General features: G+C 43.2%; 1 protein-coding gene across 1 annotated transcript in view; it reads left to right on the top strand.

Moving 5' to 3' along the window:
- The window catches only part of LOC120858679 (mediator of RNA polymerase II transcription subunit 12-like protein), a 114046-nt gene that overhangs the window by 19596 nt on the left and 66570 nt on the right, over positions 1–27880 (top strand). The window contains exons 2-4 of the mRNA XM_040234900.1: positions 15868–15972; positions 20229–20420; positions 24919–25078. Coding sequence (XP_040090834.1) covers positions 15868–15972; positions 20229–20420; positions 24919–25078 — 457 coding nt within the window. The remainder of the gene's footprint in view (positions 1–15867; positions 15973–20228; positions 20421–24918; positions 25079–27880) is intronic.

Raw genomic sequence — 27880 nt, forward strand, 5'->3', positions numbered from 1 at the left:
AGGGGTGATATATTAATAGCTGGGTAGACGCGGGTGGATGTGTAAAAAGCTGAGTTTCAGATGTGGCCTTGATGCAAATGTGGCCCAGGTGTCAGAGATGTGTGTAGGGGCGGGGAAGACGCTAGGTTGACTTTTAGGGGGAGTCCTGCCTCCCCCACCACGTCAGTCTGGCCCCTTCCTTGGCTCTCTGTTCAGGAGGCTGGTGGTAGTGCCCTCTCTCACAAACATTTTGGCTGAGCTGGGGAAACAGACCACATACCCTTCTCGCTCCCTACCCCCCTACCTTTTCCTCTAAACTTCTCAAATAGCTCTCAAGTCAATTAGAAGAGATCCAACAGGAATCAGTACCCGTTGCTGGGATGCTGGGGGGCTGGGATGTCCTGCTTTTCTCAGCCATTGAGACTCTGCATTGTAGCCTCTTGGTGCTTCCAATGACAAGGACAATTTCAGAGGGTGGTCTTGCCATGAAGAATAGAGCAGAGCTTCTCTTCTCCCCTCGCCCCTCCCCTGCATGTACATTTTAGTTTCCTAGGGCTGCCGGCACAGAATACTGCCCTAAGTTGGATGGCTTAAAACAACGGGAGTTTGTCCTCTCCCTCCTTTCCTTTCCTCTTCCAGCTTCCGGTGCGTGTGTGTGCGCTCAGTCACTCAGTTGTGTCTAACTGTTTGAGACCCCCTGGACTGTAGCCCACCAGGCCCCCCCACCCATGGGATTCTCCAGGCAAGAATATGGGATTGTGGGTTGGCATTTCCCCTTCCAGGGGATCTTCCTGGCCCAGTGATTGAACCTGTGTCTCTTGTGTCTCCTGCATTGTTAGGTAGATTCTTTATCACTGCAAGCCCCCAGCTTCCGGTAGCCCCAAGTTTTCCATGGTTTGTGGCAGCATAATTCCAATCTCTGTCTCCATTAATCTTCCTTCTGTGTCTTTCGTGAGGACCCTGGCCATGGGCTGTTGGATTAGGACCCTAATTCAGCGTGACTTTAACTTGATTTTATCTGCATAGACCCTATTTCCAAATAGGTCACAGGTATGGGGGTTAGGACTTTGACCTGTCTTTTCCGGGTACACAGTTCAGTGCCTGTCTCTCACCCCTCCTGCACTTGTCCCCGGTTGGTCTGGTACTGGACCTTTCCTTCTGGGTCCCCTCCTGTTTTCTCAACAACGTCCACCTGTCCACCACCTCGCTTATCTCCTGTTATCTTCAGTTTCTCCCTCCACTGGATTCTCTGTGTCATCCAAACATGCACATGCTTCCCTCATCTTCACCCCCCCTCTACTCCCACCTTCCCATTTCTCTCCACCTCTTTCTGCAAAGCTTCCCCGAAGCATCCTGTGTGTTCAGTGTCGTCTTCACCTCCCGCTTCTTCCTCTGCTCCTTTTTGTTGGGCTTCTGCCCTCGTTTTCCAGAGAGCCCTCTCTCTGGGCCCCAGCAGCCACATTGTGCCTGCTGTTCCCTCCCCTGGTGAAGCAGCGTGTCCCCTCCGCTTTTTTTTTTAACCTTTGTTTATTTTGGCTGCGCTGGGTCTCCTTTGCTGCATGAGTGTTCTCTAGTTGGGAGGACTTTTCTTCATTCTGGTGCTTTCTCATTGTGGTGGCTTCTCGGGTGGAGTATGGGCTCTAGGCCCGGGCTTCAGTAGTTGTGGCACACGGGTTTAGTTGCCCCGTGGCATGTGGACTCATCCTGGACCAGGGGTCAAACCATGTCCCCTGCACTGGACCATCAGGGAGGTCCCTTCCCTCAGCTTTGAGCTAAAGCACTCCTGGTTTCCTTCTCTCTTCTCTGGCCAGACCATCTCAGGCTCCTTTGAAAGCTTTGCCTTCTTTACCTGGCCATGAAGTCAAACTGGGTGTTCCCTGGCGTCTGTTCTAGGCTGTTGTCTCTTCTCATTCACCCTCTCTTTGGATGATCTTGGCCACCCCAGGCTCCAGTTACTACCTAATGAAGACAACTCACAAGTTGACGACTCCAGCCAGGACCTTTCTGCACTCTAGACTTCTAAGCGACTATAAGAAACATCTTGTTTGGCCTGATATCTCGAAGTTCCATTTAAAACTGAACCTATGATCTGCTCCTCTTCCTCCAAAAAACCCCTGTCATTGCTGTGTTATGTCTTAAGTTCTCTTGCTATCCCAGAAATCCAGGAGACATCCTTGATAGATAGCCTCACTCTTTGTCATTCCATCTTCCATGTCCCCAAAAGTCCTGTTGAGTAGCCTCATAGAGGTCCTTCCCTTCTCTCCACCACTGTTACTGCCATCTTGGTCCTAGCTCGCATCATCTCATGTCTTGGCTCTTAAGGGAGCCTCTAACTGGTCCCAGTCACCTTGCCCCCGGGCCTCCTATTTGGCCTGACAAACTCTAATCTGTTGTCCACACTGTGGATTTATTTCGTTTGGATGATGTCATCCCACTGCATAAAATCCTTTACTCTATATTTTAAAAAATTTATTCGAGTATAGTTAGTTGATTTACAATGTTGTGTGAATTTCTGCTGTACAGCAATGTGATTCAGTTATGCATATTATATATATATATTCTTTTTCATTATTGTTTATCAAAGGATATTGAATATTGTTCCCTGTGCTATACACTAAGACATTGTTTTTAATCCATTCTACAGGTAATTGTTTGCATCTGCTAATCCCAACTCCCAATCCCATCCCTCCCCCCGCCCCTTTTCCCCTTAGCAGCCACAGATCTGTTCTCTCTGTTTCATATATAAGTTCTTTTGTCATGTTTTAGATCCCACACATAAATGATATCACATGGTAATTTGTCTTTCAGACTTACTTCACTTAGTAGGATAATCTCTAGGTTCATCCATGTTGCCGCAGATGGCATTATTTCATTCTTTTTTATGGGTAATAGTCCTTTGTGTATACATATCATATTTTCTTTATCCATTCCTCTGTCATTGGACGTTTAGGTTGCTTCCATGTCTTGTTTATTGTGAACATTGCTGCTATGAACATAGGGATGAGTGTATATATTAAAAAAATTGATTTTATATTGGAAGATAGTTGATTAACAGTGTTGTGTTAGTTGCATTTATCTTTTTGAATTATAGTTTTGTCTGAAAATATGTCCTGGAGTGGGATTGCTGGATATATGGAAACTGTTTTTAGTTGTTAGAAGAACTGCAATATTCTTCTCCATAGTGGCTGCACCCATTTACATTCCCGCCAATATTGTAGGAGGGTTCCCTTTTCTTCACATCCTCTCCAGTATTTATTTGTGGACTTTTTAATGAGGGCCACTGTGAGATGGTACCTCATTGTAGTTTTGAACTCTCTAATATTTAGCACTGATGAGCCTCTTTTTTGTGTGTCTGTTGGCCATCTAAGTCTTCTTTGGAGAAATGTCTCTTTAGGTCTTCTGCCCGATTTTATGATTGGGTTGTTTTTTGTTATTGAGTTGTATTAGCTGTTTGTATGTTTTGAAAGTGAAGCGCTTGTCTTTTGCATTGTTTGCAAATGTTTTCTCCCCTTCTAAAGTTGTCTTTTCCTTTTGTTTACAGTTTCTTTTGCTGTGTAAAAGCTTGTGAGTTTGATTTAGATCCCATTTGTTTGTTTTTACTTCTGTTGTCCAAGACTGACCTAAGAGAATGTTGGTTCGATTTATGTTAGTGAATATTTTGCCTGTGTTCTCTTGTAGGAGTTTTATGGTGTCATATTTTAATGTTGAAGCCTTTAAGCCATCGTGAGTTTATTTTTGTGTATGGTGTGAGGCTGTGTTCTGACTTCATTGATTTATATGCGGCTTTTTGACTTTCCCAGTGCCACTTACTGAAGAGACTGTCTTTTCCCCATTGTATATACTCTCTCTTCTGTCGAAGGTTAATTGACTGTAGGTATGTGGGTAAAGAGGAGGGCATGGCAACCCACTCCAGTATTCTTGCCTGGAGAATCCCCACGGACAGAGAAGCCTGGCGGGCTGGAGTCCACAGGGTCGCAAAGAGCTGGACACGACTGAGCGACTAAGCACGCACAACACATGTGGGTAAAAACCCTTTACTCTTCTTGTAAAGGGAGAAACCCCTCACTGGGTCCACAAGACCCTGTGTGCTCCGCCCATTGCTCAGTCTCACTTCACACCTGGGCCTCTCTTGCCCTTGCCCTGACACCATTCTTTCTTTCACTTTCCTAGGCCTGCAGACCTCATACAGGCTTCTCCTGCCTCTGCTCTTGATGGACGCACAATGCTGGTGATTGTTATGTCTTCCTGATGAATTCACCCTTTTATCATTACGATATGTGCCTTTTTATCTCTGAAAATGCTTTCTATCTTGAAGTTTACTTTGTCCAGTATTAATATAGCCACTCTAGCCCTCTTTTGTTCATCATTTGCATGTTGCTTATCTTTTCCCATGTGTTTACTGCCACCTTATCTGTCTTAATGTATTTAAGGTGTAGCATATGGCAGGGCTTTGTTTCCTTATCCATCCTGACAATCCCTGCCTTTTAATTGGAATCATAGCCTGTTAACATTTCATTACCATTTAATGTAATTATTGATGTGGTTGGGTTTATTTGCCATTTTACTTCAGGATTATTAACTTCTGTTGAAAATAATTTAAATTCACCTATCGACATTTTAGCTTACCGCTTCACATTTTATTTTATAGTGATTGCTCTAGAAATTACAGTATGCATCTCTTGACTCTTCAGGGTCTTTGTAGAGTTAATATTGTATCACTTCCCGCTGAATGTCAGCTTTGCTGAGTCCTACTCTTAAATTGGTTAACGCCTATTTCACATTCCGAGGCGAAATGCAAAGGTGGTTTCTTCAGGGAATTTTTTTCTGACTTTTCAGATTAGCGTAAGCCTCTATCGAGTGTGCTCTGAGCAGGTGGTGCTTCTCCTTGGGGCCTTTATCACAGTTGCAGTTTGCTCACTATGGAATCCCCAGTACTGAGCACACTACTGTATACTTCAGTGATTAAATGCAGGGCAGCCCTGGGTTATGGTTCGAAGAAGGCAAAAGATTGCATAATATACTCCAGGGGATAGGAATGGCATTAGGCAAGGCTTAGAGGTGGAAAAGACAATGTGTGTGGCAAGGAATATAATAGTCAAGTAGATCACAGGAAAGTTAAAATATGAAGAAAAAGCACTCTGTATTTTTTTATACCAGTAACCACCATTTACAGAGCACTTAATATGAGGCCAGGCACTGTGCTAAACTCTGCCTTTTATCTTATGTGACCTTAGCCCTGTGAGTTATTCTTATCTTACTTTGATTGAGGCGACTGAGGTGCAGAGAGGTCAGTTTATCTTGTTCTCTGCGATAGGTAAGGGCTCTGCATTCAAACTCAGACCTCTGTGATTCAACACTCAGATTGGGAGCGAGGCTGGGGTGTGGAGCTCGATTGTTCGAGGTGTCTAAAGCCCATCCTAGCAGGTTGTGTGTTTGAGTCCTGGCTGGAGTTAGGTGCAGAGAAGGCCCACAGAGGTTATTGAGAATCTATAGAAGGTGGTGCCAGATGCTTCCATTCGTTAGCTGCTTCTGAGGGGGAGGAAAAGGAAAGCCTCTGAGGCTATTGAAAAAGGGGAGTGCAAAAAAGGCAGTCTGTTTCAGAAGGATCCTTTGGGCAGGCTGAGCTCAGGCAAGGTCTGGACCTGGGTGGGGATGGGAGGTATGAGGCGTGAGAGCAGCGGCCTGGCCTGCTGTGCCAGCGGCCACAGTTAGAGAGACGGCTGTGTTCCTGTAAAGGAAGGACTAGATGTGAGATGTGTTTTGGTAGAAGTGCACCTCAAGCTGGCTAATGTTGAGGTGTGAGGAGAGAAAGATTTTTCCCTCATCTCTTGGGTCATCTATCTGCTAACAACAGAAAGTGTTGCCTGAAGACTGTTGAATCTGGGCTGTGATGGGTGTTATCATAGCCTTACTTTTCAAATGGGACCTGCACACAGAGAATGCTCTTCTGGGAGAGAGGTGGACAAAGCTAGGGAAAATAATCAAAAAGGTATTAAAAAAAAATACTTATTTGGCATTTGTAGTTGCAGATCTTTAGTGGATCTTTAGCTGCAGCACATGGGCTCTAGTTCCTTGAGCAGGGATCAAACCCAGGTCCCCTGCATTGGGAGCGCAGAGCCTTAGCCACTGGACCACTCCAGGGAAGTCCCATAAAGCTGTTTTTAAAAATTTTGTTGGTTTGAAGTAAGACCCTGGCTAAGCACAGCGCGTCTGACTAGTCCACAGAGGCACATTTTTCTACTTGTGCAGCATTGTCATCTGTGGGGCATTTCATTGACAGTCACTGATTTAGTTTGTTAGATGCAAGTAGGTGATGGAGGCAGTCGCACGTCTCTGCACGTGTTCTGTGCTGTGGATGAGAAGTCTGGAGGAGGTTAACTGTGTGTGCACATGTGTGCACACATGTATGTGCACATTTATTATCTGCTTTTATGATGGTCATTGAAAAGTGTGCTAAACTGACTTTTCCCCACCTTTGACTGAGAAATAACTTAGCCAATTTCCAAACTAGACTCAAAATATACTCACTTTCCTGATGAAACACTTACTGAAATTAAAAGATTGCTCTGAAAGTGATCCAAAAAATAACATCGTTCTCTGAAGTTCAAGATTAAATGCCCAAGATTTACGGGTGCCTTAGTAGTTCACCCAAAGTATTGAAGGTCTGATTTTTTATTAGTGTCAAATACAAAACTGCACAGTGAACGCTGGCCTTCTGTGTGAACATGGGCCAGTTTCTAGGCTTTTGTTTCTGTTTGTGTCTGGGTACTAGAATTTGCTGGACAGAAAGGTAGGAAAGCTATTCTGGGTGAAGGAAACCGCAAGTAAAGTCATTTCCTAGGTTGATAAGAAGCCTAGGGGTCCCCAAGGAGAAAGGGGTCAGGAATTCTGAAGGAGGAAGAAAGGACAAACTTTTTTTTCCTTCCCTACATTCCTTAGGATTATATAACAATAATGTATCCTGCCTGAGGACAGTCTCTGGATTAAACCTTCTGGCTAATTATGTAAATTACGGGAGTAGACCTGCTCTTTGCAAGGATTATATAACAATAATGTGTTCTGCCTGAGGATAGTCTCTGGATTAAATCTTCTGGCTAATTCTGTTATCTTAAAATGTAAATTATGGGAGTAGGCCTGGTGAGGTCTTTACAACCTCCAGACATTCTTTGGATTCATTGGGGAGTATATAACTTCATTGCTAACACTAACAAGGGGATACTCTTTCTACCCACTTCTGATGCCTATGTCAGAAGCTTTCTCTATCTCCTTTATACTTTAATAAAACTTTATTACACAAAAGCTCTGAACGATCAAGCCTCGTCTCTGGCCCCCGATTGAATTCTTCTCCTCCGGGGGCCAAGAATCCCTGGCGCCGTGATTCAACAACAACCTTACAAAGGCCCAAGAACATTTAACAAGTTCAAAGACTAAATCCCCTAGTAGCTGAGTAAAAGACATTGCCAAGAGGGAATAATAATCCTCGTAGTGGTTGTAATAGTAGTAGCCATAGCAATAATAATAACACTGATGGCTAATATTTTCTGAGACCTCATGTGCCCTGCACTGAGCTAAGAGTTTTACACAAGCTCACACCACCTAATCTTCAGAATAACCCAACAAGGCAGTTTAAATCATCATCCTATGCTGTAGGGCAGGAAGAATTCTTGGAAATCTTAGGCAACTTGTCTTCCCTCATGGAGCAAGACATAAACTTTAGAGCTTGTTCTTTTAGATTAAGGAGTTCTCCAACTTTTTGGTCTCAGGATTTCTCTACATTCTTAAAAATCCTTGAGATAAATAAGCCATGGGATGTAATATATAGCATACGGTATATGGTCAGTAATAGTGTACGGGTAGAAGAAAGCTGAGCGCCGAAGAATTGATGCTTTTGAACTGTGGTGTTGGAGAAGACTCTTGAGAGTGCCTTGGACTGCGAGGAGATCCAGCCAGTCCATTCTAAAGGAGATCAGTCCTGGGTGTTCTTTGGCAGGAATGATGCTGAAGCTGAAACTCCAGTACTTTGGCCATCTCATGCGAAGAGTTGACTCATTGGAAAAGACTGATGCTGGGAGGGATTGGGGGCAGGAGGAGAAGGGGACGACAGAGGATGAGATGGATTGATGGCATCACCGACTCGATGGACGTGAGTCTGAGTGAACTGCGGGAGTTGGTGATGGACAGGGAGGCCTGGCGTGCTGTGATTCATGGGGTCACAAAGAGTCAGACACGACTGGGTGACTGAACTGAACTGGTCTCCTAAACTTTTTTTAAGCCTTATCATTTTATTTATTTTTAAATTTAGATAAAATTTATTTTTATGGTGTTAGATGTTGATTACACATTCTTTTCTATGTACACACAGAAAAATGTGACATTCTTGAAAACCTCTGCCTCTCATTTTAGAAAATTTATTTTTAATTGTAGGATAATTGCTCTTCAGTACTGTGTTGGTTTCTGCCATATATCAACGTGAAATTAGCCACAGGTATACTGTATATCCCCTCCCTTTTAAACCTCCCTCCCACCTCCCATCCCATCTTACTCATTTTTAATGCAAAAATTAATATCCACTTTATGATAAAAAGGAAATAAACATTTCCAAGCAAGCAGAACTTGAATTTCAGCCTATCGAAGGCTTATCATTTTAGTTGAAGGCAGTGATGTGGTGGATGAGTCTTCCTTTCTCCATGTTGAGGTTAACTTTGAACCACTCCTATTTTAAAGATGGTTTCTGTTGAAGCCCTCTGCAGCCTGGCCTGGTGCACCCCTGCTCTAGGCCACCAGGCTGGACTGTGAGCACGTGTTCTCAGCTAGTGTTGTCTCCTGGCTAAGTAGACAGTAGGGCTCACACATGTACGAGCAGTGTTTGCCTCTGCTGCTGCTGCTGTTCAGTTGCTCAGTCGTGTCTGACCCTTTGCAACCCCATGGACTCCAGCCCAGCAGGCTTCCCTGTCCTTCACTGTCTCCTGGAATTTGCTCAAACTCATATCCATTGAGTCGGTGATGCCAGCCAACTATCTCATCCTCTGTTGTCCCCTTCTTCTGCCCTCAATCTTTCCCAGCATCAGGGTCTTTTCCAGTGAATCGGTTCTTCACATCAGGTGGCCAAAGTATTGGAGTTTCAGCTTCAACATCAGTCCTTCCAGTGAATGTTCAGGGTTGGTTTCCTTTAGGATTGACTGATTTGATCTCCTTGCTGTCCAAGGGACACTCAAGAATCTTCTGCAGCACCACAGTTCATGATAAAAACATTTAAAACTCAGAGTTCATGGTTGGCACTTTATTTTTTATCCTCCACATTGTATAGGGGGAAAAATTTAACCTCCAGTAGAGCTGGCTCATTGGGAAAGACCCGGATGCTGGGAAAGATTGAAGGCAAAAGGGGAAGGAGGCGACAGAGGATGAGATGGTCAGGTAGCATCATCGATTCAATGGACATGAATTTGAGCAGTCTTTGGGAGATAGTCTGGTGTGCTGCAGTCCATGGAGTTTCAAAGAGTCATTCACAACTTAGACACTGAACAACAACAAGAGTTCTTTTACTGAAAATGGTTTGCCACTAAGACCCTGATTAATGGTTGGGTGTGTCCTCAAGTGCTGGGGGCTTTAGTTGTCTCAGCTTTTCGAATAGGCAAAGCAGTAGCTGGTGGTTCTGCTTTTTTTTTTTTTTTTTTTTGAGAATTGTTGACTAGGTGCAGTAAAACAAGTTTCAGTCTCTGTAAGGACCATGGTCAGGACTTTGGCAGTTATCCTCTTTTATTTAGAGAAATCTTTGAAGAGGGTCAAGGCTAGTGCAAGAGGAAGCTATTTGTGTCCCCTGGCTTGGGGATTTTTGAGGCATGTTGTTTTAAAATCTGGACACTCTCTCTTCTATTTTTACTTGATTAGATTTGGCAAACATCTTCAGAGCAAAGTGTCATAAAAGTTTGTAGTTTGAGTTCATATAACACATGTTACATCTTGTTCTGAATCTCTTAGTGCTGCCCTAAGGCCATTAAGTATCCAGGTCCTACCTCATTTTCCCAAATTGGGTTCTTCACGCGTCCTGGGGTCAGAGAGAATGTTTTTCCTTTAAAGGGGGTATGTTGCTGCATTACTGGAGTTTGAGAAACAACTATACAAACAACAATAGTAAACACTCTGGAATTCGAATCTTATTCTGAACCGGTTGCTTGGATTCCTGCCATCAACTTTCACTCTTCAGAAACTTTAGGGGAAAAAGCATCATAGAGCATGTTCTAGTTGTGACGTTGTGGTTTTTACCCATTTCCCTTAGTTTCTCTAGGAAGCTGACCTAAACTTTTAACAGAAGTGCCCACCAGGCTTCTGTTTCAGCTCTGTGTGCTTCCTGATAGAACTGAGTACTCTGCTGCTGCTAAGTCACTTCAGTCGTGTCTGACTCTGTGCGACCCCATAGACGGCAGCCTACCAGGCTCCCCCGTCTCTGGGATTCTCCAGGCAAGAACACTGGAGTGGGTTGCCATTTCTTTCTCCAGTGCATCAAAGTGAAAAGTGAAAGTGAAGTCGCTCAGTCGTACCCGACTCTTAGCGACCTCATGGATTGCAGCCCATCAGGCTCCTCCATCAGCCCTGGTGTTTTTATTCATGGGTCTAGGAGAAGTTAAAGGAGTGAAAGAGAAACCTTCCTTACTGGTTTTTTTCCTGGATGAGTGTGTGTGTGTAGCTGTGTGTGTGTGCTTTTGCAGTAGGAGGGGTGTGTGGCAGAGAATTTGGACCAGGGATCTCCTGTTCCTGAACTAAGAGGGAATACCCAGGTTCTTCCCAGTGGTTGAGTGCAGCCCTCTTGCCAGACATGGGGGCCCTGGTTTTCTAGAAAGCCATGAACTCCAAATATTTACATCAGTGGTTCTCCAAGTGTAGTCCCTGGATCCGCGTGACTGATCTAGGAAGCTATGAGAAATTCGGATTCTTGGGCACTGCCTCCCTCCGCAACCCCTGACCCCTTGCCTCCCCCACCTCCTGAATTGGAGAGTCTCAGGGAGGGGCCCAGGGAGGGGCCCAGGCAGTGGCTGTTCTTTAACAAACCCGTCAGGATTCTGATGCTTGCAGAAGTTTGAGAACCATGTGCTGCTCGCAGAAGTTTGAGAACCATGTGCTGCTCGCAGAAGTTTGAGAACCATGTGCTGCTCAAGGCCAGGGTCCTTTTAATTTCTGAAGCAAAACCTTCTGCATTGCTTAGTGCTTGACTGGAGGTTATCAGGTTGTCAGGTTGTCAGGTTATCACTTCCCTGAAGCAGAAATGGGACCCAACAACAGCAGTAATACTAATTGCTGGCCATTTGCAGTGGGTGGGAACGTGGATTCTTTTGCGTTCTAAACCAGAAAATGATCTTTCTTATTTCCTCAGCTGGGATGTGGAGGTAATAGTAGTGGAAACCATACTATCCCTGTTTCACAATTGAGGAAACTGAGACCCAGAAACAGTTCCAAAGCTTGCTTTGAGTCACTTTTGTTTTTCAGGTTTATATATATATTTTTTAAATTAAAATTTATTTTTAATTGGAGGATAATTGCTTTACAATTTTGTGTTGGTTTCTGCCATATGTCAGCGTGAATCAGCCATAGGTATACATATGCCCTCTCACTCTTGAATCTCTTTCCACCTCCCACCCTACACACCCCTTTAGGTTTTCAAAGAGCACGGGATTGAGTCACTCTTAATTGGAGTTGGAGGTTAAAATTCAGACAGTCTGAAGGCAGAGCCTGGGTTCTCCCTTCCCTCTTGTTTGTGGTTCCAGTTCGGTCATCCTTACCCTGGGGTCAGCACGGCCTTCACCTGTAACACAATTGGAGGCCACGGGGCCCTGCAGTGGCTGGAGTTGGACGTCCAGTTGTCAATCTCCTGGTGTTGTAGTAGGAGCGGGGCCTGTGTGAAACTCCGTGTTTCTGAAATCTGGATTCCTCTTTTCAGAGGCAGGGCTTTAAACGCTAAAAGCAGTCCCTCTCAGTACACTTTGGTTTTCAGCCGGGGTGTTGCGGCACTCTGGAGGCAGGTGTTGGCAGTTGCTGTGATGCAGGAGTCATTGCCGTTTAGTGGGTGGGGCCAGGTGTCCTCAGTGTGGACAGTCGGGCTCAATGAAGAATTGTCCTTCACTGCACTGGACTCTCAGATTACCAACAAACCTTCGAAGTCGCTTTCCCAGGTGGGAATCTACATATGATCTTTTTTTGCTTGATTATAATACACATTCCCCTTGCGTGCATGCGTGCTTAGTCACTTCAGTCGTGTCCGACTCTTTACAACCCCATGGACTGTAGCCCGCCAGGCTGTTGTGTCTAAGGGATTCTCCAGGCAAGAATCCTGGAGTGGGTTGCCATTTCCTCCTCCAGGGATCTGTACACTCAGTATATACTGAATCTCTGAGGAATGTAACTATTGCATTTTTAATATATTGGGAGAAGAGTTTAGTTTGTTAGTTTGAAACTTTTACCACGTGTTTTCTCCATTTCAGAAACTTTACACCATGCTGTTCCTGATAATTTGAGATGGCAATGCAGACCACCTGTATCAGTCTGCATTTTGTGGTGGCTGCATTAGGTTGATTCTGGGTATAGGAACAAACATTTACTAACTCTTAAGGCCCGCTTCTCCAAATGAACTGCCTGGAGAATCTGTGGAGTTGACTGAGAGGGGGCCTAGGTGGGGCCCGCACAGCGGCCTTGGGTGGTGGAGGTCCAGTGGCGCATGCCTCAGGGTTTTCAAGTACCTATGTTGTTATAACTTCCTGTCGTTAAAAAAATTTTTTTTAGAGTGAGGGCATTACATTGATTAAAAAAAAAAGTTATTGTCTATGAATTTCATTTCAGACTTGGGGGAAAGGGGCATTTAGAACTACTTGCCTTTAGGACAGTGCTGCTGCTCTGGGAGGTGAAGTGACTCTAGTCATAAATCCAAACAGAATTAGGGACCCCAAGTTCATGGGGTAGTGAGTCACAGTATGCTTACATTAATTGTTCAAAACAGGTTATCATGCACTTACTTATTCTTTCAACAAATCTGTATTGAGTGCCTTTGTGTGCTCTGTGCCAGCCACTGCTCTGGGTTCTTGGCATGATTCTTTGATTCTTTGGCGTGATTGTTTATGAACAAGATAAAGACCCCTGTCCTCACAGATCTTACCTGCTGGCGGGGGTGGCAGACAGGACAGGGATTTTAGGTGGTAAGTGCTATGGACTGTTGGAAGATTAGGAGTGCTAGGGTGAAGGGAATGGGGTGAGCAGTTCCGATTTCAAATACAGTCATCACATTTCTCATTGAGAACATGACTTAAGGTGGTCAGGGAGTTGGCCATGTGGAAACCAGGGGAAAGAGACAGAGGGAGAAGAGGGAGGGAGAAGACCCAGGGAGAAGAGACAGCACAAGGCCCCAAGGCGGGAGAAGGTCCAATGGAAGGTTTGAGGAGCTGGCCGGGGGTGGAGGGTGGGTAGATGTGTGGCTGGAGAGGAGTGTGCAAGGAGAGGGTGATCAGGGATGAAGTCTGAGAGGTGTCAGGGACTTGTAGCGCTTCATGGGGCCCCTTCTCCCATTCTGAGGTGTGGAGTTATCGCAGATTTTGAGGAGGGTCACCATCTCAAGTTTTGCAAAGCTCCCTGTGGCTGCTGTGTTGAATGTGGCCTTCAGGGGACAGGAGTAGAAGCCAGGAGGCCAGTTAGGAGCCACTGCAGTGTTCAAGCCTGGGATGATGGTGCCCCTGACCCTGGGGGAGGCATCGGTGGTGGTGAGGAGTGGCCGGATTCTGGATGCGTTTTTGTGACATTCTGAATGCAGGATTGGAAAATTCTCAGCACTCAGGCTTCCCAGCAGTACCTGTATGGATCTGAGTTTGAGGAAAATCTGATGTGGCTGACAGACGTGTTACCGTGGTTCCATGTTCTTCCTTCTGGGGATTATGTGTGTGAGAGACAGACAGACATGGCTGTCCAGGCCAGTGGTTAGCAGTCAGTCACAACAAGTAGCTAGCTAGCATCTTTTCCTGAAAGCCTCACACATTTCCTCTTAATTAAGCCAGGAGGTATCTTTCCTGAAAACATATGCTATTACTCAATTAGTGTTTCTTGTGTTACTCCGATGGTAAAGCAAAGATAAGAATTCAATTTCCTTGTCCTGTTCTCCTCACGACCCGATGCGTCCCCCTTCTTCCTTAGACTCTGAGACTGCAGAAATCCTTTTAGCATGCTTGCTTTATTTCAGTTGACTGACACCTTTCTGACTTAAAATTTGCATTATGTAGTTTTGCCCTAGATTTCCAAATAATTAATTCGGAAATGCAGGAGCATCTTAAGATGTCTTCTGATACGAACGTGCAGTTCATTTTCTGTGCAGATCCTGATTCCAGCGACCTTTGTGCTGGAAGGAGACCTGATTACCTAAGAGCTCAGTTTCCTCTGGTGGGGTCTTCTGAAGGTGAGGTGAAGTCGCTCAGTCGTGTCCAACTCTTTGCGACCCTGTGGTCTGTAGCCTACCAGGCTCCTCCATCCAGGGGATTCTCCAGGCAAGAATACTGGAGTGGGTTGCCATTTCCTTCTCCAGGGGATCTTCCCGACCCAGGGATCGAACCCAGGTCTCCCGCATTGGAGGCAGAATCTTTAACCTCTGAGCCACCAGGGAAGTAGCCCAGCCCACCAAAACTGGGGCTGGCCGAGGTATTAGGCGGAGCTCATGCAGTTAAGTCAGGTGACGTGGCAGGACTCCAGCAGACCCCCGTTCTCACCTGAGGGGACCTCACAGGAATGATTTTGATCTAAGGCTTCCTGCCTAATCATAACAGTGATTTGATCAGTTTTGTTGTTGTTTGTTTTAATTTTACACATGGAACAATTATTTGGGAAGAATTAAGTGTATGTTCTCATTCTTGGGCTGTGGCTACCATTAACCCAGCTGGCACTGAGACTATTTCGTGGCCTGAAGTGAGAGGAGCAAAAGGTAGCTTCATTCACTCCATCTTTTCTCTTTTATTCTTTCACGTCTGTATCGGGAACTCCGATTTAGTTCGGTAACAGTGATATGGGCAGGGGAAGGTCGTGTTTTTTTTTTTTTTTTTAATGCCTTGGGCTATTTTTGATGTGCTGTGACCTTGGTCGGGAAAGTTTTCCTATGTCTATCTCGTAGGAGATCTTTTTAAGAAGGATAAGAATTGTGGCTGTGTATTTTTAGACCACATTTTCATGTGGCGTGTGTACTCTGGTGCATAGTGTCATGGAAATTTCTCTTCCTAGTCTAGGATTGAAAAGATGGCCTTTCAGTGCTGGCTTTGTCCATTTATTGTACTAGCTTAGCCTCACTTTTTTCATCTGTAAAATGGGCATGAAGACACAAGTCCGCCTCAGATTTGGTAAAGATGAAGTGAACCAAAATATATGAAAGAACTTGGCAAGCTCTAAACGTTCCTTCAGTTGCAGGCCTGTGGTGTTGTGTGGTTAGCACAAGTCTTGTGCCTAGGAACCCTTCATTTCTGTCTTGAACTCGTTATGGGGTGTTGGATACTTGAGTGAGTGAGCCAATTTTCCGGAATATTGAACAGAGATAAGCATAGGGGCTGGCAAGAGACGGGGAGTCAGACTGTGGGCTTTCTAGAAGCAGTTCTAGCTTAGAGTCTATGATTTTATGTTTATGGGAGAAGGGGTTGCTTTGTTTTTCTTTCTCCAATTTGTTAGTGAAAAATTTTTGTCAGCAGTTGTTAACATTTTGCCACCTTTGCTTTCTCTCTCTGCACATTTATGTATTGATTTTTAGACCCCTACTTCTGCTTTCCTTGGTGAGTGTTCAGCAAGAGTATCGTGAAGTTTGTTGTTCCTCAGGCTGCAGGAGACTGGCTTCAGTTGGAGCTTTTACATCCTTGGGACTAATCAGTACGTTTTCTCCAACAGGATGAACTTACCGCAGTGAACGTAAAGCAAGGCTTCAACAATCAGCCAGCCTTTACTGGAGATGAACATGGCTCAGCTAGAAATATTGTAATTAACCCATCAAAGGTAATGCTCATCGTTTCCTAAAACTTCTGAAAATATGTCCGTGAGACCCTTGGTAACTAATGTTGATACATCTGTGTTATTTAAGCCATGGTCCACATTCACAGTTCCCCCAGGTATCCTTTATGGTGCCCTGCCCCGGGGTCCCATCAGGGGTCACGCTTTGCTTTCGGCTGGTGTGTCTCTGAACCCTATTTTAATCCAGTGCAGTACTGCTCTCCAGGTTTCCTCACTGAGTCCAGTTGTTTCTCTTACTGTCTAGTACTGTAGTCTAGGTTTGTTTGGTTATTTCCTCCTGACAAGATTCAGGTTATGTAGTTTTGCTAAGAAGACTACACTGTATATCAGGAGATGTGCAGTGTTAGTTTGCTGATTATTGGTTATACTGTTTGATCACCTAAGCTGGTGTCTGCCATCTCTTTCCATTGCAAAAGTTGTCATCTTTTCCTCGTAGGAATCTCCACAGGGTGCTGCTTTGAGACCATGTGAATATCCTATTCAGCAATACAATTTTATGCTATGATTTTTAGCATCAATTGATGATTCCTGCCAAATGATTTATTTTGCTGATGGATGCAAAAGCAAAAATGCTGGTTTTGTAGTTGTTATTCCTTGTATGTTTAATAGTTGGCATTCTTTTGTAAAGGGCACTGCATTTTAAGGGGTTCACTTTGGACCCCTGAACTCTTTAAAATCAATTGTATTCTCTTCAGTTTTCTTTTTGATGTGCACATTGTCTCACATTTGGCCGGGGGGGCAACTGTAACCTAGTTTTTGGACCTTTTTGACACATCTCTCTCATGTCATCATTTCCTCACATTTGACACAATAACATTGGCCATCTTGTTCTTTTCCTGCCCCAGCCCAGATCTTGGTGCCTGGGTTGCTCAAGGCCACTAGTGTTGCAGCGTCTGCTGCTGCTAAGTCGCTTCAGTCGTGTCCGACTCTGTGCGCCCCCATAGACGGCAGCCCACCCGGCTCCGCCGTCCCTGGGATTCTCCAGGCAAGAACACTGCAGTGGGTTGCCATTTCCTTCTCCAATGTATGAAAGTGAAAAGTGAAAGTGAAGTTGCTCAGTCATGTCTGACTTAGCAACCCCATGGACTACAGCCTACCAGGCTCCTCCATCCGTGGGATTTTCCAGGCAAGAGTACTGGAGTGGGCTGCCATTGCCTTCTCCGGGTGCAAAGTCTAGGGCCTTTCAATGGACAGAGATGACAGATTTCTTTCCTTCTTCCTTCCCTGCCTCCCTCCTTCCCATCTGTCCATTCTAATGCAGGTACCACAGAGTTTTTTCCCTTACTTGTCCCCTTTCCATCACTGTATCTCCTTTCTCTCAAATTGAGAACCCTGGATCCCAGCAACATCGACTTGTTTATTCATTGACTCTGTCTTACAATATACATAAAAAAGTGAAGTTGCTCAGTCGTGTCCAACTCTTTGCGACTCCATGGACTGTAGCCTACCACACTCCTTCATCCATGGGATTTTCCAGGCAAGAGTACTGGAGTGGGGTGCCATTGCCTTCTCCAGAGCATCTTCCTGACCCAGGGATTGAACCTGGGTCTCCCACATTGTAGGCAGACACTTTACCATCTGAGCCACCAGGGAAGTCCTCACTGAGTCCAGTTATACATAAAAAGTTCCAGAATAAATTATACCAGTGTCATTCCAACAGCAATATTAATTTTGTAAAGCCTACAATTCCTCTACCATGCTTTTTGTCTTTAGACTAACTTTAAGTTCAAGTTCATTTTCATTAAGAAAATGTAGTCAGTGTTATGTTAAAAATGTTTCTTGAATTAAGTCTTTTTTTCTGTGTAATTATGTTAACAATTAGATATATAGATAGATTTATCTGTTTCTGTTTGTATTCTTTTAAGTTTTGTTTTTTTGTCCTTTCTGAGTTATTTCTGTTTTCAAATATTGAAATACTTTTACTCATTAAATTGAAAAAGCATGCATTCAGATAAAAAGAAATCAAGCATACAGATGAATTTCTATTCTTGTTTTGTTTTAACCAGAGATAACCATTGTTAAAAGTTTGTGTATTATTTCAGATCTCTTTATATGCACACATGTATACACAAGCATATGTAATTTGCTAAACTGGCAACTGAAATATTCAGTAGGGAAGGCTGTTCACTTCAGTGTGATTTGTAATAGCAAAAATTTGAAACACTCTAAATGTCCATCAGCAGGGACTTAATTAGATACAATGTGGGTATCCACACAGTACACTATTATGTGTCTGTGAAAATGAATGAGGATGCTCTCAAATATGGAAGGAAGGTTCTCAGATTTGCTCCGTATACATAATGAGGTGTAGGTAAGAGAAAAATATATTTGTGTGTGTTTGTGTGTATTCACGCATGAAGAAACACTGGAAAGACATAAACTAATCAAGGTGGTTACTTGGAGGCAGGCATTGGGAGTTGGGAATGAGGTTCTTAACTTTTTTTCTTTGATTTTGGAATAATGTGAATATATTGCTGTTAGAATAAAATTAAATGTATGGTCATGTTTTTATTTATTTGTTTATTTTTGAGTTCTGTCATGAATTTTCTCTGAGCTTGTTTTTTGGGAAGTTTGACTTTGCTTACAGTTATTAAATTGTTCATAAAGTTTGTTAGGAACTAAAACGTATATACAGTCCCTGTGTTCCATTGCTATTATTAAATACTTAGAAAAGAGTATAATTGCAAGAGATTGCCCAGACTTTTTTAAAACATAATTTTTGCAAAGCTCTTTAATGATTGGCCTGGTTTAATTGAATAGTCTCTTCAGATCACTGTGGATATTCTTGATAGTTCTCAGACTACTTTAAAATTGTTTTATGCCTTTATTTTGATTAAACTGCTCATACATAATTGCAAATAAAGAATCTTTTAAATATAAAACAATCTACATAGGTAGGGGTTTCGTGTCATTGGTGCAAAGACCAAATACTGCTTGAAAAACTTGCTTATTTTCAAACTACTGTTTTTTTGTTGAATTTTTGCATTTGATTTATTCTCTGGATATTCTGCACACTTTGCTTAAAAAATAAAACCATACTATGAATTTGTTTAAGAAAAATAAAGTTCAGACTTCTTTTTTTTCTAATTACTATAATTTTTATTGCCTTTATTACATCAACTTAGCAAAACAAACTTTTTCATTGTATATCAATCTGAAGGAATAGGAGATACCAATTCACATTAGAAAAGTTGTACCAGTTATTCACCCTGGTAGATAGACTTGGCTAATTGTTTCCAACTGTGCTCCAGCCTATAGACGAATGGTTCATTTGAGTTGTGAGCATTAACCAAGGCAGTGATTCTTATCCTGCTGCAGCATGGTAGGCATTTTGTTTTAATCATAGTTGCTGCTCTCTGCTAACCTTATTGAAGGTATTTATTAGAAATTGTTGTCCACATCCTGGTACTACAGAATTTCCAGAGGACACAATGTGATGCTGTGATAGGATTCTTGGAAATTCCAACAGGTTTTCTGTGGATTCATTGAGTTTTTTGATATTACTCAGTCCCTTCCGCTCTTGTCCCTGTCTCTTTCCTTTGTCCTCTTTAAGCGTGGTTAATTTGAAAATGTTAGTCATTCACAGAAGCTCCCTTTGCTACTTTGTTCCATTCAGAGCAAGTAATATTAGCTTTCTCTTGAAATGCCTGTACTCATGAAATTGGCAGCTCAATCAAAAATGTTGAATATTTAATTTAATTGAACCTTTTGTAATTTGCCATTTAAATTAGATTTCTCTAGACTCTCTTTTTTTTTTTAAGGCACTGAGTGTAAATACAGAGTTTCCTTTCCAAAAATATATGCTATTAAGATAAAACAAGGAGAAGAATGATTACTGTATGATTACTAGGTTCTGCTGTTGTATGCAACACCTCACAGGAAAAAGATTCTCTCCAAACGGGTGTGTATTATGAAAAAGACATAGAGCTGAAGATTAAAGCAGAACCCCTTCTCTTGAAATTTATTCAGTATGTAATTAATTTTATCTTACAGAGATTTTCAAAGGTGCTTTTTTTTTCCCCAAACTGCTTGTGAGTAGTGAAACAAAGGTGCTCTGGGAGCTTCTGCATTATGTTAGTGTAATGAAATTACGTCTCCTGGCTTCAAGGTCTCAAATTCCTCTTTTATTTTCTGATGGGCTCTTTGAAGATTTTCACTTAATACAAATAAAATACTAATATGTACATTACTAACATTCTTGCTTTTTGTCTTTAACCTTTTTCCTTTTTTCCCTTCCACAGATCGGAGCTTATTTTAGCAGCATATTAGCTGAGAAGCTAAAGCTTAACACTTTCCAGGACACCGGAAAGAAGAAACCACAAGTTAATGCTAAAGATAATTATTGGCTGGTTACCGCTCGATCCCAGAGTGCGATTCATAGCTGGTTCTCTGACTTAGCAGGAAATAAACCACTTGCTATTTTGGCAAAAAAGGTACTTAAGTATTTCTTGCATCGTTTTCCTTGTGGCCTTATAGAAATGAAACTGTTGGGATAACGTTGAAGTGTATATTTCTTTTCCCCAGTTCTCTCCGCAACTCAGCTTTAGTGGCAGGTGTGTGCTGCTCATAGGCTGTTGGCCCTTCGTTTTGGTGGCATTTGGTGCCATTGTTGCCAGGGACATCTGGAGATCTGAACGTGCCACACAGGAAGCTGTTGATACAGTAGACAGGGTTTTAAAGTCAAGGACAGGCAGTGAGACTTCATTTATTCTTGTTACATTCTCAGTTTTCTTAGGCCATGCTGTCCAAAATGCACTGAATAGAAACCCTCGCTTTAATGTTATTTCCTTGTCTTGAAAAGCATCCATCCAAATTTTTAACCTAAGTCTCTTTCTGAACAAGTGAGATAAAGGCTAGTGATTCTGTGTGTGCGTGAAGAACATCTTTGAAAAAGTTTCAGAACAAAAATGGGGCAGTTTTATTCATAGTTTCCAGCTTTTTGGAGGAGGGGGGAGTGGAGGGAGGGAAGGGAGGCTTCTTTTAGGATCTTTGCCTTTGATCATTTTCCTCAAATGGGAAATAACTGCACACATTCAACAATCTTATAGTCCCAATAATATAAAACGTCCTTTGAAATTTAGATGAGAGCCAGAAACCTCCCTGTTAGTCTTGATCTCTGACTTCTTACATACCTTTCAAATAATTCCCAGGTCTTTTATCATCTCCCCTGAAACCCTTTAGTTTCAGGAGAGCCCATTTTCCATTCTTAAATTTTCACGAATGGCTTGGTGCAGGCTCAGGTGAGAGGAGAGCTCCTTTGTGTATTTACTTGTTTGTTTTCTAAAGCAACTCTTTGAAAATAGTGCCTGTAGCTCCCATTGGCTTCATTTTGCCCTAATGTCAGAGCATCATGTTGCTTTTCATAGATGCTAGTGCTTAAAGGCAACTGTAAGTCCTTGCAGAGCACAATCATCAGCATAACCCCCTCTCGCTGCTCAGGGAGTGCCTCTGTCTCAACACAGGCTGAACCACATAGCATTTCTTTTCCACTGTTCAGCATTTATCACGTGGGCCCACAGGGGCATGTGAATTGTATCTGAAGGCCACAGAAGTCAAAGGCCATCCTTCAATACTTGATGTTTATCTACCAATAGTTCATACCCTCCATTTGGGTTAGTACCTTCCACTCCTATGTAGCCAGCCTGATGTCTTTCTTTTTAGGTTTGCCTTTTTTGTAAGCTTCTGGAATGCATTTTTTGGGGATATTTCCTGTAGGCAAATACTGGTGAGGAATTGATGCCCTTGCTTTAGGGGTATAATGGCCTCTCATCTTTATGGAGGGCAATAAATCGTGGTGCAGTGTATTAGCCACTGTTCTTCTCTCTTTATTAGGAGCTGCCTCTGGCCAAGTCAGGTGTCCCTCAGGTAAGCCCTGACATTAATTCTCTTTGCAAAGTTAACATATATTTTCTTTGTAAAACCGTTGAATATACTTTGACTTATTCACTTCTTGGGCATTTCAAGAGCAATTCTTTCCTATCCCTTCCTCAGCATTTCATCCTCCTGAGATGGTGACGGTTCTGTAGAATTGGGTAGAAAATGTCATTCTCCACATATTCCTTCATATTAGGAAGTTTAAATACACCTTATTTAATTTCTGATATTTATCTGTGAGGTGGCTTGGTACAGAAGACCTTCATTTTCCTGTTAAGATCCTGAGTCATCTTCCAGCTCTGATCTAGAGTTCAGAATAGTTTTCCTGTATGGGACGGGATCAAGTTTCCAGACCTGGTTTTCTACTACTGTAAAGCTCCATAGCACCCCAGGTGTTTAGCCTCAGAGAGGTCATCAATGACTTACAAAAAGCCTCTTAATTCGATCATGGTCATAGCTATTTGGAAAAGGAGACTTCTTGCTTCTGGGGATATCCTTCTAGCCTTTGGCGCAGCTCACTAGGAATGATGTGTTTCACTTCCGATGACTTTGATTGCTGTGGTCTCAGAAATTTCCCTTTGCCTCTATCACTGCCCAGCAAACAGGGAATGCGGATGTTAAGGAGCTTGCGAAGGGAAAGGTGATACAAGGGTGGCCCTTTGGCCGGTGGAAGACCACCACTTGCTCAGTGTCTTACTTTTCTTTTGGTACTTAGATGCGATTCCAGCTTGATTTAGAAACCAAACAGCTGCCCGGTGCCTGCCTGGGTTCAGCTACAAGTTGAAGTCAGATGGTTTCTTGGCTGAAAATGGAATCCATCTCTGTAGGAAGTCATACTTCAGTCAGTGTAAACATATTTTCCTTCCTGAGTTGGCCCAAACTGTAAATTTGACAAAACCATCAAAATGTGTTTTCTTCCTTAATTAAATAACTTTCTTCACATATGTTCTTCTGAATTCCAAAGCCCTTGACTTGAGCCAACCGTTTTTCTTAGGGTTCTGCCAGCAAGGGCAGTGAGCTACAGGTTTGCCTTGTGCTGTTCACGGAAGACTCAGCTTTCATCTAAACGTTTCGCATGATCAAAATGTACCCCTCCCCCCCACTCCTCCTTGTCAGTTGCTGCTCAGAAGAAATCCTTTAGGCTTCTATAAAGATACTATTAGTAATAATTCTATGGAGGTGCTAACTTTACTTTTTGCGTTTGCCTTATTTTTAGGCCTTGATTTTATATATGATATATAGTCTTTTGGTACATCTTACCTAGCGGGGAACCTGACCTTGACAGCTAAAATTTAACTCCCTGATACTGTACTGTCTGTCCCAGTGAAAAATACAGCAGTCTGGTCTTGTGCTTTTCCTCTCCCCCGCCTAAATGATAGTAAACCCAAGCCTTGTGCTCCCTGAAAGATGTGTCTTGTAAGCTAAATGTTCAGGAAATTTTCTTGTTAAAATGTCTCGCTGTGATCCACAGAGAGGACGTTTTACACCTCCTTTTTAGTTATGTGGTGTGCGATGCGGTTGCCTCTCTCATGGGAGTTACGTTCTAAAGTCAGCAACCACGGCAGGAATAGTACACGGTCAGAAGTCTGTTACATTGACCATAAAATACAGTGTATGGACACACTGCATCTCAGGGTCCAACCAGGCAGCTTTCCTTCATCATTGGAGCAGCTTGACGATTCTTTGGGAAAAACCAGGTGCAAAAGATCTTGTTTTGAAGGGCTATATACAAAAACTACTTTTTAATTCTAGGATTACACTGTACCAAGATTGTGAGTTGTCAAGTTTGTAGCATATGTATAATGCAAAAAATCCACTGTCTAAGAAAAATGCCATGCTATATGAATAAATAAGCTGGTTTGAAGCTTTGATTTTTCAAGACAAAAATCGAGCAAGACTTTGGGGCATAGAAACCAGGGCTAGTGATGTTCATAATTGTGGTTTCCAAAATTTTCTTAGGAGAGGGTAGAATCCGTGGCTTGAGAATACTTTGGGGCGCATGGAGATATCTTTGGAACTGGCAGCAATGAAAGTTGTCATAATTTTGATAAATGTAATTTTTTTGCTTTATCCTCCTCACCCTGCTGTGAAGTGGACAGGGTCAGTTTATCTCATTCATACATGAAGAGCCTGGGAGTGATGGGTTTAATCACACAGACTAGGGCCAGGAATGAAACACAGAGGTACTCATTGCTATTGGGGGCTGGGGGTGGGACAACACCTGGTTCTCCATCTCACTTTTCCCAAACTGCTGCGTTGTAGCCAACGTGCCCTTTGTCCACTGTGTTACCCTGTATTCATAAACTGGATAGATATGTATAGATGAATGGGCTCTTCCTAGGGTATTTATGAGGAATTCTACAAGACTGGATTAACTCTTGCAAGCCATTCAGCAGTACATTGGGATACTAATTTGCTAAATAGTACCTTTGTGGTCTGGAAGAAATAATTAACTGCCTCAAGTGCCCACTTTCAACCAGTGAATTAATTACCCAGCTATTTCTAGCGCTGTGTTTATTAGGCAGATTCACTGAGCCATCATTTTAGCCTCTATTTAAAATTTTGGGCTAAAGGCTCTTTTAGAAGCTTTCTGGAAATTTTCATTCTTATGAAATGTTACAGTTGGAAAGCTTTATACAAAAATGCCCTTCAATAAGATATAGAGTGGGGATAGCTTTTCTCATGATCTGTCCTTTCCAATTTTGAGATTAAACTCCTTGGAGGACTGTCATGAAATTATTTCCCTCTATTGTTGATGCGAGGAGTAGCTTTCAGCATCCGAGAGCTTGAAAATAATTTGTTTTTATAAATAAGAAAGCACAACAGAACTGTCCCACCAGTGTGCTAAACATAGTGTCAATTCTTTTTTATTAAAATTTGCTTAAAATGTTTTATTATTTTTTTAAAACCATATGTGCCATTTGAAAATCCATCAAGAATAACTTTCTCAAAGTCAGCATGGACTTAAGAGTCTTTTTCTTTCACTTCCCCTTTCTTTAGGCTGGCCTAGTGATGAACATAATATGGGATGATTATAAATACTTTATTTCTTTCTAGGTTCCCATCCTTAGTAAAAAAGAAGATGTTTTTGCATATTTAGCGAAGTATTCAGTGCCAATGGTTCGAGCAACATGGCTGATCAAGATGACGTGTGCCTATTATTCTGCTATTTCTGAGGCGAAAATTAAGAAACGTCCGGCCACTGATCCCAATTTGGGTAAGTGAGACAGTGTGACGCATTTTAAATTATCCTGTAAGTCGTCGTTGCCTGCGCCTCCTGCACCCAGCCCAGCGAGCTGAGTACTGAGACGGTCCGTTAGGGAAGCTAAGTCACTAGCGGTGTGGATAAGAGCTGGTTCTGTTTCCTCAGGCACAGATTTCCAGTTCTGTCAGCACGTCCTGTTGCTCTTAGCTGCAAAATGTGTCCTGAACACTTCACCAGCACGTTGACTGACTTGTGCTTCCAGCCACCGCATCTCTTGGCTGGAGAATGGTCACAGTCTCCTAACTGGTCTCCCTGCCTTTATTTTTGCTCCTTACATTCTAGTCTCTCCACAGCCGCCACACTGTTTGCTCAGCCTAAATCATGCCATTTCATGTTCCTGTTTATAACTTTATGGCAGTTTTTCATCACTGTGAGAATAAGGATCCAGATTTCCTCCTGCAGGGCCATCCATGGTCTGGCCCCCTCTTCCTGTGGCATTTCAGCCACACAGCCTTCCATCTATCCCTCCAACATGCAGGCTCCTTCCTTTCTCAGGGCCTCTGTCTGTCTTCTTCCCTGTCCTTGGATCGTGGGCTTCCCTGGTGGCCCAGTGGTAAAGAGTCTGCCTGCAGTGCCGGAGCCGATGGAGACACGGGTTTGATCCCTGGGTCGGGAAGGTCCCCTGGAGGAGGGCATGGCAACCCACTCCAGTATTCTTGCCTGGAGAATCTCAGGGAAAGGAGAATCTGGTGGGCTACAGTCCATGGGGTCGCAAAGAGTCCGACACGACTGGAGCAGCTTGGCACATACTTGGGTGGTTCTTCTCCGGGATGTCCGCAGCCTCGTTCGCTCCACTGAGGCTTCTGCTCGAGTGTCATTTCCTGAGGAGGTTTTTCCTGGGACACCCAGATGAATAGCATCCTCTCTCTCTCTCACCTTCCTGCACTTACGTTCTCACGTGTTGTTGTTTTCTTCACAGCGTGTTTCTCTGACTGAAACTGTCTTTTAAGATTTTGTGTCTATCATCCCCTCACATCCGTGTGCACATGCACGCACACACACATGCTCTGGTGGGCATTTGTTGAATGAACTGAAGGGAAGCAGTTTTCAGTCAGTTTCCACTCTTCGGGTGACTAGACAGTGACTCCTTGAGGCAGTGCTAAAACATGCTTTATAAAAGATTTGGTGCTACATTAGAAATGTGCACAGAGGATGGTACATACAGATTCCATTGAGAGATTAGGTTTACAAAGAATTCTTAATGAAACGGAAATGTGCTTATGGTTTTATAAGACTGACACCCCACCCCTACCCCAACTGCAAAGCTCTGAGGAGGAGCAGGAATGGAAAGGACAGATGTCTTCCGATGCCAGGCAGCGCCCCAGATGAGTGAGTTCGCGTGTGATGTGTTTGGAGAGGTTGAGGGAGCCCTGATGAACTGAAGAGTAGAGACACTCTAAAAGCGCGGAAACCTAGATTCAAAACAAAGCAAAGAAAACGGCCTAATTTCATGGAGTTTAGCATTACCTCATGTGTGTCAAAAGAACCAGCAAAAATGAACTATATCTAGAAAGCAAAACCAGACTGTGTTGTCTGTGTGTCATTAGGTAAATGTCAAGAAAACAATGGGAGGAAATAATTCACCCAGTTACCAACGGTTGTCTTTGAGTAGTGTTTTCACGGTATTCTTTTATTCATTCTGTATCTAATTTTTTTCACTGGTGGGTTAGTTGCTAAGTTGTAGCCTGCCAGGCTCCTTTGTCCATGGGATTTTCCAGGCAAGAATACTGGAGTGCATTGCGCATTCCTTCTCCACGGTATCTTCCGGACTCAGGAATTGAACCTGGGTCTCCTGCACTGCTGGCGGATTCCTGCATTGCAAGTAGATTTCTTTACTGACTGAGCTACGAGAGAAGCCCTGTTTGTTTGTTTGTTTGTTTGTTTTTTAATTAGCTTATTACTTTACTGGGGGAAACTGAAGAAATGCCTCCCCCTTCTCTAATTAACTAAAATAGTACCTTCTCATTACAGCATTTTCAAATGGTGCTGAAGTAGACATAGGACAGTGTTTGTTTCTTTTCTCGTTTTCCATGTTTTCTTGAGCTTTTCTTCATTCAGACACAAACATGTATGTGCAGTTCTTATCTCTCTCTCTACTTCTCTACCCTTTCTCTCTCTGCATGTGTCTATTGCATTTGCTAATACTTCTCCCCACAGCTTGGATATCTAGTTGCTTACTAGTCACTTCTATTTTGATGACTAGCATCTAAAACCTGATGTGTATCAAGTGAAAGTCTTAATTTCCTACCATGCCTAAACTTACCCTTTCTGCCTGCCGACTTCTTCTCAGTAATGTTATACATAGTCACTGGGTGGATAGGGTAAAGACATAGTCCTTCTGGGCTTTTATCTTTCAGAACTCAGCATTCACTCCCTTCGCAATCTTGTTTACTTTTAAAATATAGCCAGAGTCCAACTATGTATTCCTCTCTCCACTGCTTCTACCCTGGCCCAAGGCACACATCGCCCCCTGCCCCCCGCCCCCCCACCCCCGATGCCTGCCCTGTTTCTTGCAGGGCCTGTAGCTGATCCTGTTTTTGTTCTTGCTCCTCTAAGGACAACTTTCTACTTGTAGCCAGAGTGGTCCTGCTAGGACATAAATCACGGCCCGAACCTGTGCTCAGCGTCCCCTCACAGCCGCCTGTCTCGGTCAGCAGCAGCAGCCTGTGTGCAAGTTGTGGCCTCAGGCATTGACCTGTGGGTGCCGCTCTCCCTCCCACCCTCCGTTGTCCCCCGGGCCTGCTCCATCCCCTA

This window comes from Oryx dammah, unplaced genomic scaffold (genome assembly GCF_014754425.2).
Source record: "Oryx dammah isolate SB20612 unplaced genomic scaffold, SCBI_Odam_1.1 HiC_scaffold_2, whole genome shotgun sequence".
Classification (NCBI taxonomy): domain Eukaryota; kingdom Metazoa; phylum Chordata; class Mammalia; order Artiodactyla; family Bovidae; genus Oryx; species Oryx dammah.